At 41.2% G+C, this 20,974-nt stretch overlaps 2 protein-coding genes across 4 annotated transcripts in view; one reads left to right on the forward strand and one right to left on the reverse strand.

The window, feature by feature from the left end:
• The window catches only part of chpfa (chondroitin polymerizing factor a), a 14,191-nt gene extending 7,455 nt beyond the window's left edge, over window positions 1–6,736 (forward strand). For both annotated transcript variants that reach the window (XM_028990829.1, XM_028990828.1), the window contains exons 2-4: window positions 334–883; window positions 3,091–3,273; window positions 3,353–6,736. In XM_028990829.1, coding sequence (XP_028846662.1) covers window positions 362–883; window positions 3,091–3,273; window positions 3,353–4,615 — 1,968 coding nt within the window. In that variant the 5' untranslated portion in view covers window positions 334–361 and the 3' untranslated portion in view covers window positions 4,616–6,736. The remainder of the gene's footprint in view (window positions 1–333; window positions 884–3,090; window positions 3,274–3,352) is intronic.
• Window positions 6,737–7,040: 304 nt separating this feature from the next.
• asic4a (acid-sensing (proton-gated) ion channel family member 4a) overlaps window positions 7,041–20,974 on the reverse strand; it is a 73,470-nt gene continuing 59,536 nt past the window's right edge. For both annotated transcript variants that reach the window (XM_028991820.1, XM_028991819.1), the window contains 6 exons: window positions 16,267–16,320; window positions 14,886–15,039; window positions 13,823–13,914; window positions 13,588–13,667; window positions 13,262–13,366; window positions 7,041–9,506 (listed from right to left, as the gene is read on the reverse strand). In XM_028991820.1, coding sequence (XP_028847653.1) covers window positions 9,384–9,506; window positions 13,262–13,366; window positions 13,588–13,667; window positions 13,823–13,914; window positions 14,886–15,039; window positions 16,267–16,320 — 608 coding nt within the window. In that variant the 3' untranslated portion in view covers window positions 7,041–9,383. The remainder of the gene's footprint in view (window positions 9,507–13,261; window positions 13,367–13,587; window positions 13,668–13,822; window positions 13,915–14,885; window positions 15,040–16,266; window positions 16,321–20,974) is intronic.

Below are 20,974 nucleotides of genomic sequence, written 5' to 3' on the forward strand. Positions count from 1 at the left end.
CTAAGGGTGATGGTTGAAGGCAGAGGACACATTTTGTTGTGTCACCGTGTGCTGTTTCACTTTTAAACACTGCAAAAATGTGAACATTTGTGTCTCTCCAAATCAGGGAGCTTTTGCTGTGATGGCAGCATTTCACACCCTTGCCTTCTCTCCGCCACTTTAGGTTAGACAGCGGGGACACTTTGAACACTTTCTTATCATCCACTCATGTTAATAAGCATCTCATGAAGTGGCTTTTTATGGATACTGTAACCACAACTGCCAAAGAGTAGGTGGTTCCACACTTATAAACGTCCCAGAATAAAGCAGGATTGTGGTTTTCTCTTTCCTCAGGACCAGATATGTCAGCACAGAGCTCGGCATGCGGGAGCGGCTATTCGTCGGAGTCCTGACGTCAAAGGAAACCATTAACACGATGGGGGTGGCAGTAAACCGAACCATTCACCACCACCTGGAGAACGTGGTGTTCTTCACTGGCTTGCGCAGCCCCAAGACCTCTCACGGCATGTCGGTGGTCGCCCATGGTGATGAGCTTCTGAACTTGTACAACGCTGTTAAGTACATCCTGGAGCATTACATTAGTGAGTATGACTGGTTCTACCTCGCCCACGACAACACCTACACTCAGGCGGACCGCCTCAAGTCGCTGGCGTCCCACCTCAGCATGGACTACATGCTCTACATGGGCAGTCCGGTGGAGTTCACTGGAGATGGGGCGCCCGGGACATACTGCGACAGTGGCTCTGGGCTGATTTTGTCTCGTGCCCTGCTGCTGAGGCTCCAGCCCTTTCTGGCCAAATGCAGGGGTGGCACGTCGCCCGACGAGACGCTGGGCAAGTGCATCAATCGCTACCTAGGCGCCAACTGTGTGGATGAACATAAGGTGAGATTTGCAGACACTATTAAAGATGTTATGCTTAAATATGCTTTTTGCTACCAATGATATAAAAAACGTTTGATTGTATATATTAACTGTATATTACTTTCTACCCTGAATCAAGCACAAGACCTTTTCCAGGATGAGATAGGAATATGAATAATTGTAGTATATATGGTAATGGCACTATAACCGATTTATTGCTTCTCTGATGTATTATTCATCATATCATAAAGACCTACATGAAAAGTCATTCCTTAGTGCACCGTCATGTACAGTATGTAGTTAAGGTGGTTCATGGCAGCATGGATTAACTGATTATTAACTGATAATACACAACAACATATTATTTAATTTGTTACTTTGGCAATGTTGTTTTGTCCATAATACCCAACTGAACAACTCAGCTAAAAAGCACTACCGCAATGCCAGGTAGCCGTAAACCTTCTGACCTTTTAGGAGTTGCCCGGTTGTTAGAACGAAGTTGTGGTAAATTTTTTGTACTGCTCAACCAGTCCTTCAAGAATGTTTTACTGAGTTCCATCCACAGCAACATGTGATCCGGCTGCCCTGGAAGCCTTGGAATTGGAATGGGAACGGATATACAGCATATTTGTGGTGGAGCATTTGGAGGACCGGTTACAGATTTAGCTGTCAGCTTAAGACATGAAACCTAATCTCGACGTGTGTTTGTGTGTGTGTATATATGTGTCTAAGTGTGTTGTACATTCAGCCCCACAACCGTACCTTCCATGTTTTACAGCAAACAGTGTCTTATACTGTAGTGATGCTTTTCACTGAAGCCTGAGAGCCACATCTAATGTCTCTCATGTGGTGTACACAATGCATAAGTGATGTGTACTGCATACAGCTGTAGCACTAGCGGAGGTTTGCATGCTCTCTGCATAGCTGTGACGATAGAGGAGGTTTAACAAGTTATCACTTTTTATTGTTAACGTGTGTGGAGTTTGCACGCTCTCCCCGTGTTGACGCGGGTCTCCTCCGGGTTCTCTGGTCGCCCTCCATCCAAAGGCATGTACGCTACGCGGGCTGATGACTCTAAATTATCTGCAGGTGTGAGTACAAGTGAATGACAGAAATAATCATAAAGATTCAAATACATTCAAGGAATGTTAATTGTTCAGCAACTGAGTCACAGACAAGCAATGAGGAAAAGAAAAGTCGGTTAATCACATATCTGAAATGTAGTTTAAATATTTCAGCTTAGTGCAGAGATGCCAATCTTGCATATAGGCCATAGTAATAGCCTTGATCTCTGTTGTAATGTCATGTAAGTGGCATTTCAAGCTTTTAACACATATTTGAGTATGAGAGCCCCTGGTTTAAAATAAGTGTTGGGGTAGGGGTTCTATGTTATTTTCTCCTTCCCAAACAAAGAATGCTTCAATTACAGAATACTTAAAGGCTCTTTGTTTCGAAGGAACTTGGCCTCGGACTGTTTGTTCTTTGTATGTCTCATTTTGTGTGTATCTTATTCAATTTTTGATATGCTACGCTTCATAAAACACTTAGAAGCGGTTCTTAGTTCAGTACAGTGAACAGACTTCAAACTTTAGCAACATTTGAAAAGACACAGTTTTAGAACTGAAATCACATTGCAATCACTTAATCATTCCTTAAACAGGTTTTTCAAGTAGATTATTGCAAATCTGTGTGCATGTGCATAATAGTTTGTTAGCTAAGCTTGCTCTGTTAGCTGCACTTAGCTAAGCTAGGTCAAAGCTAGCTGTGCTACAACAGCATTTTCATGTAGTCAGGGGCAGTGGTGGCCTAGGGGGGAAGGAAGCGGGCCTGATAATCAGAAGGTTGTGGGTTCGAATCCCGACCTGTCAAGGTGCCACTGAGCAAAGCACCGTCCCCACACACTGCTCCCCGGGCACCTGTCATGGCTGCGCCTCTGCTCACTAAGGGTGATGGTTAAAAGCAGAGGACACATTTCGTTGTGTCACCGTGTGCTGTGCATTGTATCACAATGTCATTCACTTTTCACTTTCAATAAGAACATGTTAAATGTCAATCAGAACTGTTTAGCAGGCCAACCTGAAGAGAGACACTTACATACAGGATGTGTTGTCAAGGCCCAACTGACTTAAGAAAATTGCAACAGTTGATTATAATGCTATTATAAGGCTTTTGAGATGTGAATGTTTTAGCATATTCACACAAATCAACTATGTTCTACTACTTTGCAGGGCCTGTATTATCACCATTTCAAAATGGGCCAAAGCACAGACGCCAGTCAAGAGGACAGCGTTGAGTTTAAAGACTCCCTTACAGTCCACCCTGTATCAAACCCCGAGCAGATGTACCGGCTGCACAAGCATTTCACCCAACTGGAATTGCAGAAGACATATGAAGAGATCCAGAAGCTGCAAGTAACTGAAAAGCAGAAAATTGTTGATTTAATTGACTGAAAATGTTTTATTTATCTTATAATTGCTTTTTTGCGTTCAGGCTGAGATAAAGAATGTGAGTGTATTGGCGGCCGATGGAAAACGAAGCGCCCAGTGGCCTGTTGGGGTCAGTCCGCCCTTTGAACCAAAGCAACGTTTTGATGTCTTAAGGTGGGACTTCTTTACTGAGGACCTGATCTACTCGTGCATTGATGACTCCCCACAATGCGAGTTGCGCGGTGTGGATGAGACGGATGTTGCAGACGTCATCGAGACAGCCATGAGGGAACTGAACAAAAAGTACATGCCTGTCCTCCATCTGAAGAAGCAGCATGTCATCAACGGCTACAGGCGCTTTGACCCTAACAAAGGAATGGAGTACACCCTGGACCTACAGCTGGAGGCTGTGACCCAGGATAGCAAGAGCCGCTCCATCACCAAAAGGGTCCACCTGGTGCGGCCCCTGAGCAATGTCGAAATAATTCCCATGCCATATGTCACGGAGGCGGCGATGGTCCACATCATCTTACCGCTAACCATGCACGACAAGGACTTTGTCGACCAGTTCCTGGAGATGTACGCCAAAAATTGCTTGGAGAAGAAGGAGAACGCTGTTTTGACGCTTGTGTTCATTTGTGATGCTTATGATGCCCAGCAGGCCAATCAGTGTGATCTTCTGGCTTCCATTAAATCACAGATCAGTGACTACAAGCGTAGGTTTCCTTCAATTGAAATTCCCTTGATCACCATAACAACTGATGCGCCATCCCAAATTAAAGTTCTGGACATTGTTTCCAAGCAGCTCCCGCTAGACACCCTGTTTTTCACCGCCACCGTGAATACGAATATCAGCGGCGAGTTCCTCAACCGTTGCCGCATGAACTCCATCAACAACTGGCAGGTGTTCTTCCCTATCCACTTCCAGGATTACAACCCCAGCATAGCATATCATGGCCTACCGTCCCCAACCATGGTAGACCTGGTCCGAGACTCCGGCCACTTCGATCGCAGTGCTTTCGATGAGGCCTGTTTCTACAACTCTGACTACATGGCTACGAGGAACCGCATGGCCCAGGATGTGCTCGAGAACGAGGATCTCCTGGACACCTTGGACTTCTACGATATGATTGTGCAGTACTCTGGCCTGCATGTGTTTAGAGCCGTGGAACCAGCACTGCACCAGAGGTACAACTTCCAGCTGTGCAACCCACAGCTCAGCGATAACATCTACCATCGATGTGTTCTGAGGAACATGGAAGCGTTGGGCACTCGCTCCCAGCTGGCCATGGTCCTGTTTGAGCAGGAGTACGGAAAAAGCACTTAAATTTTTGGGGAATTTAGGAATTCCTGAGGAAAAAAAATGGATTCAGATCACCTACAACATCAAAACAAAATGCTCATCTAAACCAGCCTTGACCCACCGAGGTTTGAACATTACAAGACCCCTGAAGGTTGCTGTGGTATTTGGTACCAAGGACCACCCGATGGACCACTAGGCTTGTCTTCGACACTTTTCTATGATGAATAGCATTAAGGATTTCAGACAAGATGGTCTTCACTACTTGTCCTCATTTCACAATTGGTGTCCTTTTTTTTTTAACTTATTTTGATAGGCTACTGCATACTAGAACATCAGCCATGTTGTGGCTGATAGGTGTATTTGACTTTCTTGCCTCCAGGTGTTTGTTTCTGGTCGCTTGTACTATGGTGCGTCAGATTATTTAACTATTTAACAACCATTTCTTTTAGCAGTGAAGCAATTTTTCTACATTAAATTTGTGGACATGTCCAACATCACATTTAATCACTTTTATAATCCATAGTATTTTCTGATTTAATCTTTTTCAGTAAAAAATAAATCAGCAGATATATGCTATATATTTAAGTTTTATTTACATGTTAATTATTTTGAACACTATTACTGTGAGTCTTGTTTGTGTCTTGTTTGGATGATAAAAACGAGTACAGTCGAGAAATACTTTGCCCATTGTTATCAACAGAGTTCTGCTTTGGTTGAACTTTTGCACTAAGAAATTATGCACATGGCTGGGCGATATACAATGTTATTGCTATACTGCAACAAATGAAAATTATGTAAAAGTAATAACTTATATGAGTTCCCATATTAGTTCCTTCCTGACATTTTGATCAACAAAGTGTAATCCTGAGTGACAATATCTCACATTATATATTTATATTAGGTGCTATGCCACTGACATGGCATGGCACTCCCTGTATGGTTGCTTAATTAACTATTAATGTACAATGTACACAACATTTTTTTCTTAATCTTTCACTTACATATTTCCACATATTTGCTGTTTTTAGTATAATCACCCTTGTGATTATAGGGATGCTTAATAATGTGCATGACACTTCCTGCATGGTTGCTTAATTAACTGTTTTATTGTACAATGTACACGAAAATCTTTATCTTACATTTTTCCATTTATTTGCTTTTCGTTAGTATATAAATTTTAGAAAAATTAATTTTTCTATCCCACCCTTGTGATTATAGGGTTATGTTCAGGGATGCTTGGATGCTTTTTCCATAGCAGATGACCATCATGTTGTGTAATCTAAATTACATTCATAAAGACTTCATATGTTTTTTTTACTCCGAGGTTGATTTTCAGCACAGAGGAATGGCATTTATTACATGATGTCACCGATGCATATGATTTACTGTATTTCATAAAGTCTCCATCTTGGAATCTTATGATTTTTGATCACAATTTTGTGGCTTAATACAAAGTTTGTATGCAACAATAGTTATGCAACAATAACAATAGTGTTATTGTAATGAAAGAGTTTGTGTCTTTGTATAATGTGCAATATGATTGAGGTTTTTGTGTGTGCTTTGTAGATATAGATTTAAATGCACAATTATCACACTGTTTTTTTTTTTTTTTGTTATATACATCTAGTGCACAGATTTTGACGCACACTCTATTCCTCAAGATTTCTGTCTCTATTATAAGGGAAGTAGATGAGGATTGAGTGGCAGTGCTTTTGTATGTGTTTCCTTTCACAGATATTTATGTTTTAAAGATTCTTTCACACACTGTAGAAACAATGTTTTAGAAACTTTGATTATGATTAGAAATTCTATCCATGACCTTATATGGATGGCCTTATATGTATCTGCAATTTGACAATAGTGTATGTACGATGTTAAAAAAAAAAAACCCAAAAACATGCAATGTTTTAAAAAACTGTGAATTATTATTATTTTTTCAGATGCATCCAGCAGTCTAGTAATAATAAAAATCGTATGACCAAAGCCAAGGTGAGCCTTTAGGTGTCAGTAAAAGAACACCAGTCTGGTCTCTTTCTGGCTGGTGGCCTTCAAGTGATGTTAAATGTACATGCTGATCTGATCATGATTGATCATCACATCTGATTGACTTATATTAATGTTTAAATAAAGAAACTTTATACTGTTTTTGACCAGATCTTATTTCTCAAGAGTCATGCTAAAATGGAGTCATGGCCTTGAGGGAGTTTTTACAAGGCTGATCTTCACGAGTCAATTGATTCTTTTATATCTCATAATTCTTTTTCTCCTTATTACTGTTATTAATACCCATCAGTGTACATGACATTGACCTTCCCATGCCTGTGTGATGGCACGCTATACATTGATAAGTTTGTAAGGGCAGTCAGCACAGTCAGCACACACCATCTGTCAGGGGTTTATTCGATTTGGGTCGGCAGTCCACAGCAAGCAGTGAACACGAGAGGCCATCAGTTTATCAATCTAAATATTTAATATTGAACATTTGTACTTACCATCATTACATTTATAAAAAATGTGCTCCAACAGAAAACATGGTCACAACAGCGGACTCTGTGTATGGGTCTGGCCTAGAGTCTGTGGTTGGCATGACATTCAAGTTATGTTGCATGTCAGTCCAACATCCACTTAGTGACCTTAATGTTATGTGTGGAACATTCAGATTATAACAGTAGAGATAAAGATGCAATGTAAAAAAAAATATTAAAAAAAAAGTATTTAACAAACTTTTAAAACAGTTCATTGACAATATTAAAATATGATTCCTAATCTGTTTGTATAATATTATCATAATTATTATTCCTCAGTATACAAATACCAGTTTTTGTATTACTCCCCCACTGATCACACTATATATATATACACATACATACAAAATATATTGTATGTATATTTTATTGACTATTTATTTTCTATTGAAAATAGTATTTTTTGCTCGAAAGCACACACTGCCTGTGGTTCGATCCATTCCTCGGCTATGCCCAGCAGAAATCTCAATGTTCTACTTCTGTTCCCTCGCATGACTCAGGCATGTCAGCTCCCACCGGCATCTCCAATGTAATTTATGACAGTGGGAGATGTTATTATGCAAAGGCAGTGCAGGATGCCATCAAGACTTTGATTGGGAACCTTTGGAAATGTCATTGCGATACATTTTTATGAATATTAAAAAGCCATGCATAACTCATGATTACTTGACAGAGCGACTAGGTGATTTATATGTGTTTGATATAATAATCAGAACATGGACTCTGTTTGAATTAGAGAGCACATAGTGCTACAATGCAAATTACAATTGGGAAATAATAATTTAAAAAAGACTATATCATTGAAAGCAGGACTCACTCCTGCAGAAGAAAGAAAATCTTTAAAGGATGTCATCAAATGGTGATGGGAACATAGCTGCCTTTACAAGCCAATTTGGACAACGTTTCAGTTTTCCCCAAGCTGCAAACCCTATGGAGAATCAGTTTGGGAGAAATATGATTATTAACACAGCCATGGCAGCTCATTTTATGCAGATTTTATTCTGCTTTGGGTCTAAATTAGTTTTATTAATCATAATAGTCTTGACATGCGCTGCTGTATTTGTCTGGGGGAAGAAAGAAACTATTTCATTGTCATTCACTGGCACCCTCAACCTTTTTTGATCCCTTTAACCATTAGGGAGAACCAGGTGGAGTCTTTAATGACTGTTGGGTCAAATGGGTTGATGTGGAGAGGTCATCTGGGCCACTTTGTAACTGTACCTCATCTAAAGCTATATAGAAGTACTCCAAAACACGCAAGAAAGGGACCTGCAAGCTGCTGTGGAAAACCCGATTTGTGAATTTCTCTTGGTCAGGTTTCATATTTCATTCATTAGCGATTTTCATCGCACAGTATACTGTATCTGTGATGGCGGTCGTGTTCTCACTGCTTCTGAAAACGCATCTGATTCAGTGATTTCTTACTTGTGAGGTTTTCTGGGGGGCCAAACCAAAAAAAAAAAAAAAATAAATCATTGTTAACATGTATTGGGTTTATATGATGGACAGGTGACCCTGACCTGTAAGAATGAATACATTCAAAGCATTTTAAAAGACTGTAGTCATTAACAATAAATATTTGTGACATTTTTAACATACCTCTCTTTTTTAATACTATTACAAAAAACCTAACAGTACTTTTTTATTATTAAATTAATGTTGACCATTTAAAACAAATTTTAAACATCTACATACAATATGTTTCAGGTCTAGATTTACGTCTAGCGCTATTGTACGGTATAGGATGCCCTGCCTGCTACGGTGTCTTCCTTTGGAAAGAAGTCGGCGGCGGGGTCGCTTTCTCCCTGGCCGCTTTGCCCTTTCTTACAGGCGATGAATGATTAGAAAGAAATCAATTTACACTCCTGGATCGTGATGAGAACACAAGGATTGTGGGTAATTAAATATGTAAATGCACAGGGTGGTGTGGCGTTTAAATGTAAACTGGCTCCAGATGAAACACAGTCTCGTGTTCTGAAGGCCACGTAGCAAAATGACTGGTGTAGAAACTTCATATGTGGACGAGGATCATATTCCAGAAGAAAAAGAGGAAGAAGAAAAAGAAAAAGAAAGGTCCCCAGGACAAGCGCTGTTTGGTGTCCGATCTGCACCTACACACACACACACACACGGTTCTGTTTGTAGCACAGCTTCAGGGACCGGCTTTGGCTGCAGCTTTCACTGGTGACAGCGAGAAAAGGTAGAGCTGAGATCCAAGGGCCTGTTACAATGCCCGAATTCATCAATAACCGAAGAGATGAGAGTCTTTAGCAGGCGAAGTCCTCGAACCCAGCATGGCGTGCATGGTGGTGGTGGTGTTGGTGGTGGTTGGGGAGCATTGTGTTGGCGTAAGCTCCCTCAGGATGTCCTCTAGCCGTTTCGGAGCTCTCCTACGGCAGAAGATGGCAAGACATACAATTACAGAAACTCTTCCACTGACTTCCACCTTACCAATGCTTTATACGTGCATTCATAAAGTATTACAAAGCACACTTAAATGCCACATAATTCAAACTGTCACCTTTCCATTTGGTATATTGTTAACATTTCTTATTAGAAAAATCAAGATATGGAAATATGATACAGGTTTGCAACTTAAATAATATCTTGATTGTATATTATATGTTGCCATAAGATATGTTGCTGATGTTAAAAAATATTATGCATAGTATTAAAGGAGGAAGTAGTGTTGCAGGTTCGATCCCCACTGTCTACTGATGGCTACTGATTGGATGTAAGTCTAGTTAAGAGGATCAAATGATTGTCAAGGATGACATCTTTGCATCAGAACAATAAAGCAAAAGTCCCAAGAACGATTTTGTTTTAAACAGCATGTCCACCTTTGCAAGTGTCAGGTGATAATGACGAGTGAATATGTCTGAAATGCATTATGAGGTGCCACGTGCATTAATGCACTGATAATGTGCTCATAATGCACTATTAGGGATGTGTTTGTAGGAAGCGTAGCAAATTCAACTGACGCTTGTGGGGAGAATTATTGGTTGTTTAACATAATCCCTTCTGTGGGACCACAGTACAAAATGAAACAGGTCCAGATGGGATTGAATCTTATTTCATTTGCGGCCAAATTGCTTCTGTAAAAAAAACACACAGCCAAATTAATGTTTGTAATGATGATTATGAGACATACTGTTTGAGTTCCATAAACAAAATATGGCGCATGAAAGAGATCACGGATATTTGCTACCAGCCTGGTATTGGGGTGGATGATGCTGTCATCCTCCTTAAAGGCAGTGATGGCCTAGCGGGTAAGGAAGTGGACTCGTAATCAAAGAGTTGCAGGTTCCTGAACTGCCAAGGTGCCACTGAGGTCCCCTTGATCAAGGTACCATCCCCACACACTGCTTCCCGGGTGCCTTTTAAGCCCACTAAGGGTGATGGTTTAAATGCAGAGGACACATTTCATTGTGTGCACCATGTGCTGTGGTGCAGTGTCTCACAATGACAACAATATCACTTTCACTTTTCACTGTGTCGTTCCTTCTCTCACATGGAGATCGCTAGAAGCACTGTGAGAGAATCATGTTCTTTGGTTTCTCCAGTGCCTTCCACACCATCGTACCCATACTGCTGAGGAACAAGCTGGAGTAAACAGGACTGGACATCACCTCACTACATGGATCCTGGACTACCTTACTAACCCATCTGGTGCCATTCCTCTTCACCATCTACACAGACTCCACCAACATCTTCTTGCAGAAGTTCTCTGATGACTCTGCAATACCTTACTAATAGTTGACCTCATCACTGATAGGGACAAAAAGGAGTACAGAGACCTGACTCAGGATTTTGGACACAGAACTATCAACAGATCAACGCCCGGAAAAACTAAGGAGCTGGTGCAAGGCTTCCACGGGAACAAACCACTGAACATCCAGGTTATGGAGAATGAAGCTGTGGAGAACTACAGGTATGAAAAACTTGTCTGAACAGAAATGTTCTCTACAAAGAAGGGCAGAACAAGCTGCAGCAGCATGTCTGCATAGCCACCTCTTTTCTAGGATACCCTCGGGACCTACAGGAGAATGGTGGCTAAGCTGTCATGCCCATTGGACAACATCTCCCACCCCATGCTGGAGACTCTGACAGCACTGAGCAGCTCCTTCAGTGGCAGGCTCCTGCATCCATGATGTGGGAAGGAGAGATTCAGAAGGTGCTTCCTTCCAACAGCTGTCAGACTTTAAAACAGCTTGCAGCTGACCACACATACAGTGTATAGACCAACAAACACACACATCTTTTTTCTTATGTGCAATATGTGTATGTATCTACTCTGTACATACAGTGGGGTAAAAAAGTATTTGGCAGCCACTGGCTGTGCAGGTTCTCCCACTTAAAGCAAAAGTTCACCTCAATACTTTGTAATTTAGCCTTGGTTGTCATTTATTTACAGCATTTACCAGACGCCCTTGTCCAGAACGACTTACAATCAGTAGTTACAGGGACAGTCCCCCCCTGGAGACACTTAGGGTTAAGTGTCTTGCTCAGGGACACAATGGTAGTAAGTGGGATTGAACCTGGGTCTTCTGGTTCATAGGCGAGTGTGTTACCCACTAGGCTACTACCATCACCGATAATTGTCAGAGGTAATGACAGAGGTAAACATTTCCTGTAGGCATGCACACACTATAGTAGGTATTTTGGCCCATGCAGTAGATATTTTTTTTCCATGCAGATCTTCTCAAGAGGTGTGATGTGTAACGTGTGATTTGGGGCTGTCGCTGTGCACTTGATTCTTCTTAATGAAGACCCACAATTTAGCTCCAAGCTTTGCCCTTACGCTCACAAACAATAATGGAGGGATTGTCATTGTCTTTGTGATACACAGCACAGCACACGGTGACACAACGTTTCACGCCATGACAGGCGCCTGGGGAGCAGAGTGTGGTGACGGTACTTTGCTCAGTGGCACCTTTGAACCGGAAACCTTCTGATTACGGGGCCACTTCCTTAAACGCTAGGCCACCACCAAGATGCCAAAAAGCCAACAAATGGCCTGAGGAGTTGTGACGGGAAATTCTTGAGGCGGGTGGATGACCACCGGATTCCTGTATTAGGAGTTCTGTTTGGACAAGGCAGAAACTGATTGGCCTGTGGCAACATTTGCAAGTGAAATGCTGAGTATAAAAGCGGTTCTTTTCACGGCTACCATCTCTCTTTTCCCTCCTCCATCGGGGTTCTCCAGGTTGACACTCTCACTGGAGCTTGAATCCCTGCTTTCTCTCTCTTTTCCTTCACCTCTTTGTCCTTTCCTTTAATTGTTTTTTTTTTCGGTAACATTGGTACCATTTTTACATCCAATATTTCCATGTAACTGCAAAACTAATCTACATGCTTTACAAATAAATTAGAAGCTGTAAATTCCTTTAACTTTTATCGTACTGTGCCCAAAATCATTACAATACATGGTTCCTTTCATTTTTTGAGCACAGATTTTAATCCATGACGGTGTAATGTGTTACTAATAGTAACCTTTGTTACAGGTCATTGACCAGTTCCTCACCATTCTCTAAATCCATTGTACATTGAGACCCAGGCTGAGAGAGTAACTGATTCTGACTGGCTGGTAACTGTGCATTAGGCAATGCTAATTGTGGCAATTGAATGCAAGCGAGATAAACTAACTGCAGCATCATGAGGAATGTGTGAGAATTCTGGGTCTGGAGTAGCCTATTTAATTTTATGAGGATGTTAATGAAACACAACCACCTATTAACGCACTCTTTGCACATTACAGCAGTTTATATCTACCAGCCAATCAGAATTGGAACCCTGTTTTCGACCCAAACAGAGCGCAAGATCGCAGTCATACACACACTATGCATGTGCATGAAACGGCAGTTTACAGGGATTTACGCTAAATCCGAGGCTGTGTGAAGAGCGTAATCACAGCTCGGTTCAAGGGTTCTGAAGGCTCCTTTGTCCTTTGGTGTCTCACTTTCAGCTGTCAGCTGGCCCTGTTGAGCAGACGCTCTGAACCCGGTGTTTGCTGTTGCCCAGACACTTTAACCGGCAGGCTAGCCTGCGCCACCTCAGTCGATGCACTGCAGAAGAGAGAAGCGTTGTATGGATTTCACGACGCTCGCCGTCTGGCCCTGCAGAACTCAATAAGCTGCTCTCTCACCTTGGGCTTCACCTCCTCCAGGCCGACCGTGGCCACTGTGCTTTGCTGTGGCCTCTTCTCTTCCTTGGGTGGCCGGAACAGCCGTTGTAACTTGTGCTTGATCACCTGCAGAGCAAAAAAGGCCATTTTAGAAAAAAAGGTAGATTCTGAATCACCATAGCAACACACATTTATTAAAGTGACATTTGACACTGAAGTTGTATGCAAAATGTGCGCCAACAGACGAGGGAAAAGTTAAATGAGACAAAGCTTCTGTGCGGAGATGTCGTCAGCAGAATATTCATGAGAATTTAATGCGGCAGCATATAAGAACAATATGTAATTACCTCGTACGCATAGTCCAGAATCTCCAAGATGGTAAGAATGCTGGCCCCAATGAATAGTCCCATCTGCCCACCGATGTCCCCTGAATATGAACAGGGCAGACGGCAGAATGGAAACTCCGGTCTGACAGATGTGACTGCATTATTTTGATTAAAATTAGGTTAGAATGTGACTTTAGCATTTTTTGGGGGAAAGCGGGGCCTGGTTTAATAACAGCATTGGGGGGAAAAGACCCACCTAACAGACCGGCCACGTCGTACGCTTTCTTCTGTTCTATTGTTTCGTAGTTAAGAGCTTCAAAGAATATGTCCAAAACCAGAAAGTTTTCTCTGAAAGGGAACACAGTGGGGGATTATTAAATTGTAATACCTGCATAATTAGTTATAACCTGTGCATAAAAGTTTTTATTCACAGGGCTACGAGAACTGAAAGTTGTATCCACTGAGGAAAAACATTTGTTTAGAACGGGATGGGAACTTGATCCATGGACGGCCCCACCCTTGATTTAGAATACATGAATAAACTGTTTAAGATTTGACTTTGTACACTGAAAAAAGAAACATTGGTAATGCACATTGGTTGTACATGATTTAGGCTGTCCTAATTTCTTTGCTTTATGACAAATGATTTAATTAGTTGATCCAATGTGATTTAGGATTGAATCCAAATTAATTACTACTACCAGGGTGGTAGTAGCCTAGTGGGTAACACACTCGCCCATGAACCAGAAGACCCAGGTTCAAATCCCACTTACTACCATTGTGTCCCTGAGCAAGATACTTAACCCTGAGTGTCTCCAGGGGGGGACTGTCCCTGGAACTACTGATTGTAAGTCGCTCTGGATAAGGGCGTCTGATAAATGCTGTAAATGTAAACATGTTATTCTTACATGATCAAATCGTCTTCTCTTAACTGTGATGAGTTTTGCTGGAAAAAAATCTATGTGATTAAGTTAATTTAAAAAGAGAACCTTCCCTTTTTTCGGAGGCCAATTTCAACACACCAGTGAAACATCATTATGATCGTCACATCATAATCATATCTGATCAGCAGTGGTTCTCCACTGACAAATGTGGCAGTTGATACATCGTGGACCCATTAATATGCCCGAGGACCGTAGAAACAGGGTAAAGTAGCTGGATTTTAAATGCACTGTAAATAAGGATCTCCATCAGCGGGCCCGTGAGCCGCAGCCTTCGCGGGATCTGAGAAGAGTGATGAGTGCTTGTTAATGCCTGCGGCGATCTGCAGCGTCAGCCACTGTCTGACAGCCCTCGCCCCGCTGCAGGCGGACAGATACCTGATGTACTCCTCCGACTTGTCATATTTTCGGGACAGGTAGCGAGCCGAGCCCTTGCTGGGGATCTTGACCATGGACAGCTCCTTCCCGTAGCGCGTCAGGTTGCAGGGGGTCTCACACGAGCAGTTGTCTTTGGACGTCTTCTGTAAGTTTGCTGCGGGAGGACACAACACTGCATGCTAATTTTACTTATGACTATGAACAGTTGCTTTTTAATATTTCCAGAAAGAGATGAGTCTGGTGTTGGTATAATTTATCATACCACATGTCACTTGCTTTATAATTACTAAAAAAATGCTAAGGTCTACACCACTAGCCATATTTTTTAAATTTTTTTTTGCAAATGAAATGTGTGATTCCTGCAAACCTGGCCGCGGTTTCACCCCGCACATCTCCGTATTTTATGTTTATGTTAACCTTTCATTATAATGACAAATTATGATTATGAGGTTATGATTATAAGGGACTCGTTCTCCACTTGCAGGAATCCATGCATCACGTGTGAATTCATATGACTAAGTCCAAAAAATGAGTTGTGTGTTTTATAAAGGTTATAATTAGGTTGTCTGTATGCACCTGTTGTGCGGACCCCATTCTCGAAATTAGTGGGGAGAAATCAACATGATATAAATATATAAGCACTTCTCCAACTTATTACCTCCACAAAAAAAAGGAATTTATTCCAATTATATTAGCACAGATGATATAAATAAAGTTCATCTCTGAAAGTAAGAAAAAAAAAAAGGATATCTCGGCTTAGTTCAGCCAGCCATTAAATGGGTCTGGAATTTCATTTTTTTTTCACGAAAGAGATAATTAAATTTGAGGATTATTAGCCTGGGAGATCGTCGTTTGTACGGATACATCACTGATCACATAAAGAAACTGCCCATTTATGGCCCTTGTAAAATCACAGGACTGCACCGTTGAGGGTGTGATTGGGCTCACGCCGCCTGGCCGACATGATGGGAGACGATAACGGTAAATGAGGGGACACTCCAGGGATCCAGAAAAAGAGCAAGGAGTAAGCAGAATTTCCCAGCATCATCCAACATCCATGCCTAATGTAACTGATGCATCGCTACGGGTGCAATTCTCACACTCACACACACACACACACACACACACACACACACCATGTTTTAGCATTGTAGGGACTTGACATAATAAGTATGTTGCATGTAGGTTACACATTTTTACTAAAATGTACCCTTGGGGACATTTGTTCCATGAAAAGTTAATAAATTAAACGCGTGTGCACACACAGATACCCTTTGAAAGCTATTATTTCCCTTTGTGAGGATTTAATTATCGGAACTAGCAATTTTGGTGCTTTTTTCCTCCCTTTAGAGCGTGTTATTTTAAACGAATAACACCTTACCGAGTGCTCTGTCGACACACTTGATTTTGCTGGGCGTGCAGATATCGGCGTTTCCTGGGAAAACAAAACACGAAATGAGTTCGATCAATCAAAAAGCAAAATGACTACTGCCAGTAACTGCCATGGCAAAGGGAGGGGAAAAATGCAGGGAACGGAAAACAAAGGCCATTGAAATGAGCGCGCCGGCCCATCATTCCCCTTAAAATGATGGAGAACGCTATCTGACCGCCGCAGATGAGCTCCATTTCGCAATGTCTCAGCTGTGTCCGATATCTGGGTCTGATGGCCCCGCCCCCAACACGTACATTTAGAAACTTTTTAACAATCGATCCGTGATTCGCCCCCCCCCCAGCCTTTCCAGACAAACATGGGCCACAGGAGCCGCTAATGACAGGAATTCATCGGGCCAGCAATTAATCAGTGGGAATTTGCATGGAAGGGAGGACAACGCATTCTTGGAGTTAATGTTTTGGGAACGGTCTCCTTTTCAATTTGCATTCTGAAAGATTTATTTGGGGACATTAGCCTCCTGGAACAGTGGCACAGAACCATCATTAAAGCCTGGGTGGGAACAGTGAAGCGCCTTTCAGGATACTTGGAACGATAAGCAGACAGGTACTGCTGTGTTAATTACATGGAATGCTGCGCTGACGGGAAAATAGTCCCCATTCCTTCTTCATTCCTTCTTTTTTCATATTACATGCATGCTAATCCTAACCAGTTATTATTGTTTGACAGATCATCCTTATTGTACCTTAAATACCATTTCTGCCATGGTGGATATCATTAATAAAGATATATTAATATAAGACACGGGTGATATTTTGAAGGGCCGATTTAAGATAGAGGGCATGGGGATATTCATACATGTCACAGTCCATATTTTACAAATCAAATAGCTTGAATTACAGCCCTGGTGATCTATCTGTATGTTTTGTTTTTCGGTAATGGACGTGACACTGATACGACTAGAGCACAGATTGTGTTGTCAGCTGATGGCCTATGAACTTGTATTGAAGATGTATTACAAGCAAAAAAAAGGTGGAAATGGAGCCGTTTTAGCATTGTCTTAAATAATGGTTTCACAGTTTGTAACCTTGATGTTTGTGATGCTGTGTTCTCAGATCACGTGCCTGTTGTATTTGACTTGCCCCTCCCTTGTCATACAGTTAAACCTCCTGCTCCCATCCATCGCAGGCGTGTTGTCAATTCTTCCACTGCTGCTCAGTCCTCTGCTGCTTTTAACTCAGATAAGGACCACACTGAGTTTCTGTGTTCTAACTCAAATGCAGGAACTATGTCCTCAGCTTTCGATTCATTTTGTCTAAATATATTGGACTCTGTGGCTCTCCAGATCTAGACGTGAGCCCCGGTTAAATGAAGCTGTGCGCATTGCCAGGCGCAAATGTAGTAGAGCTGAGCAAAAGTGGAAGAAGGGCAGGTTGCAGATGTTTCTTCAGATATTGAGAGATAGCTGGCACCACTGTCAGAGAACTGTGAAAGCTGCTAAAACTGAAAATGTTTCTGATATTATTGACTCCCCAATCCGTGTGTACTGTTTAAAACTGTAAATTCTGTTCTTAATGCTCCACAATTAGCCGAAATGGGTAATTCTGCTGAATTGTGTGAGACTTCTTCATTAATAAGATGTCAAGCACCAGGGCCCTCATGTGTCCATCTACCTAGGCCCCTGCATCTATGTCACATACTCAGCTGTCTTCGACCAGTTAGAGCCTGTCACCTTATCATATCTGGAAGAAATTATTGGTTATATGAAGCCTCCTGGTTCTCCAAGGGACCCTATCCCTCACCATCTTTTTAAGGAGGTCTTCTCCAATTTAGCACCTTATGTGCTCAGCATTATTAATGGAATTAATGGGAAAAAAATAGAATTAATTATTGTATAATTATGTGCTGTGTATCAATGACATACACTTCACTTTCACTTAGTTTCACATTTTAAGCCAATCTCTAAGCTCCCTTTCCTCTCAAAGGTCTTGGAGAAAACAGTTTACTACTAGCTGAAATAATTTTTCTTGAAGTGTTTCAGTCTGGGTTTAAAAGCTGTCACAACACTGAATCGGCACTTGTAAAAGTTCTTTTAGCCACAGATTCTGGCTACTGTGTTGTATTGGTACTCTTGGACCTAACAGCTGCCTTTGACACAGTGGACCATAAGATCCTCCTGTCTTGTTTGCACAACTGGGTGGCATTCAGGGTGGTGTCCTAGAGGGGTTTAGGTCCTATCTAACTTTTTGTGTCCGTATCGGCACTACTAAGTCTGCTCCAGCGCCTCTCATGTGTGGAGTGCCTCAAGGTTCGATTCTTGTACCTCTTCTCTTTGTACTTACGTCCTCTAGAGTCAATTATTTGGGAACATGGCATTGCATTCCATTTCTATGTAAAATCTATATGCCACTAAAACAAGAAAACACGTATTCTGCAAATTCATTTCTGGAGTGTATCGCAGAAATTAAAAATGGATGTCACTGAATTTTAATGAAAAAGACAAGAGTTGTTGTTTGGAGCAAGTGAGAGAATTGACTTAGGTTCTTTAAGTTAACAGTTGACAGACTCAGCTACAAATTTGGGTGTTAGACTGGGTGGAAGTAGCCTAGTGGGTAACACACTCACCTGGGGCAGAAGCTGCCTAGCGTTTAATGAAGCGGCCCCGTAATAAGAGGGTTGCCGGTTTGAATCCCGATCCGCCAAAGTGCCACTGAGGTGCCACTGAGCAAAGCACAGTCCCCACATACTGCACCTGTCATGGCTGCCCACTGCTCACTCAGGGTGATGTGTTAAATGCAGAGGACAAATTTCACTGTGTGCACCGTGTGCTGTTTATCACAAGTGACAATCACTTCACTTTCACTTCACTATGAAACAGAAGACCCAGGTTGAAATCGCACTTACTACCATTGTGTCCCTGAGCAAGACACTTAACCCTAAATTGCTCCAGGGGGGGACTGTCCCTGTAACTACTGATTGTAAGTCGCTATGGATAAAGGCGTCTGATAAATGCTGTAAATGTAAAAAAAAAAAAAATGTAAATGGACAGCGAATTGATATTCGATGTAAAGATCAGCTCAGTGGTCAAAGCCAGCTTTTTTTCAATTGAGACAACTGTCGAGAGTCAAACCACTTCTCTCTTGGCGTCACTTTGAATTTTTAATCCATGCTTTTATTATGAATTGGGAATATGTCAGGTTTAACCAGAGATCAATTCATCGACTTTAGTTGGTCCAAAATGCTGCTGTGCGGCTTTTAACTGGTACAAAAAACATGAGTTCTAGCATCGTTAGATTGGCTCCTGGTTCGTTATCGGATTGATTTTGATGGCCTTCATGGCCTTGCCCCAGAGTATCTGTCCGATTTGCTTCAGTCGTACACTCCTCCACATGCTCTCAGGTCAGCAGAACATTCATTGTTAGTCATCCCTAAGACAAGGAGGAAACTTAGGGGTTAACGAGCTTTTTCAGTCACTGCAAGACTTTGGAACGCAATGCCCTTGAACATCAGGCAGGCCAAATCCCTTCCTGCTTTTAAGAGCTCAGTCAAAACACATTTTTTCTCCTTGGCTTTTAAATCTGTCTGAGATGTTGGTTTTACAGTTTTATTATTATTTTATTTGTTGTAATTTTTTTATGTTTTATTCGCTGTCTCTCTTTTCTTTTGTCTGTGCACAGCCCTGTTTTAAAGTGCTTTATAAATTAATTTGAACTTGAACATGGTTATCGAGTTTTTATTTGGCAACAGCTACTACATGAAGTAGTACACATGGATTCTGTAGTGATATCACTACAACATTTTTTATTGTTTCCTGTACAGTTTTGTGAAAGCATAATCCAATGTTTTGCAATAGTAGCTTGTGGCCAATTAGACATAAGTGTTGATCAAGATTTTATAAGGATTTAAAAGACACCAAGAAACACACCGTAATGCAAATATGTCAATGTAATAGTAATGTTATTTGGCTCATCATAATTGTGACACTGGGGTGTCAGTAACAAGCATTAGGGCTGCATGGTTATGGCCATTATTATTCGTGATTATTCATTATTTTAAGTAAAACACATTTTTATTGCCCTTTCTATTTGAAACAAACAGTAAATGAACAAGACTTTGAGTTCAAAATGAAATCTCAAATAATAAAAATAAATAATAAAACTAAAAATAATAGCAATATAAATTCATAAATAACAAAACAAAATGTACCCCCCAAAAATGGGGTAATAAATAGCAATTGCAGAATGCAATGATTAAGTGCAAACAAAAAACTATGCATACTACAAGGACCTACAGATTTTTAGCGATAAAAACATCCTGCCAACATCTTTCTTGCTTAATAGATGAAGGGTCTGGTCACTATAAAAATACTTTTTTTTTTACATTCAATATGAAAAATTAACATCCATTTATCTGATTATTTGAAAAAAAATTATACACAGGGCAAGTCCATATACAGAGGCATTTTGTATAGATTTGCCAAGAACTATAGACAATGAACTGCAATATTTGCAGGTGTCAGAACAGCAGTATTGCCTTTTCTATGGGGTGAACATAAAACATCATACAAGATGCTAAAATAAAATCTTGCTTATAAATTTGTATTCATTGATTCTTCGTTTGCTTGTTATTACCGCTACAGTCTATGCTTTTGTTCGCTCCCTGGTGGTTGGCTGACTATTGGAGTGATTGTCATTGTGAA

The sequence above is a fragment of the Denticeps clupeoides genome, chromosome 9 (assembly GCF_900700375.1).
Source record: "Denticeps clupeoides chromosome 9, fDenClu1.1, whole genome shotgun sequence".
NCBI classification, from domain to species: domain Eukaryota; kingdom Metazoa; phylum Chordata; class Actinopteri; order Clupeiformes; family Denticipitidae; genus Denticeps; species Denticeps clupeoides.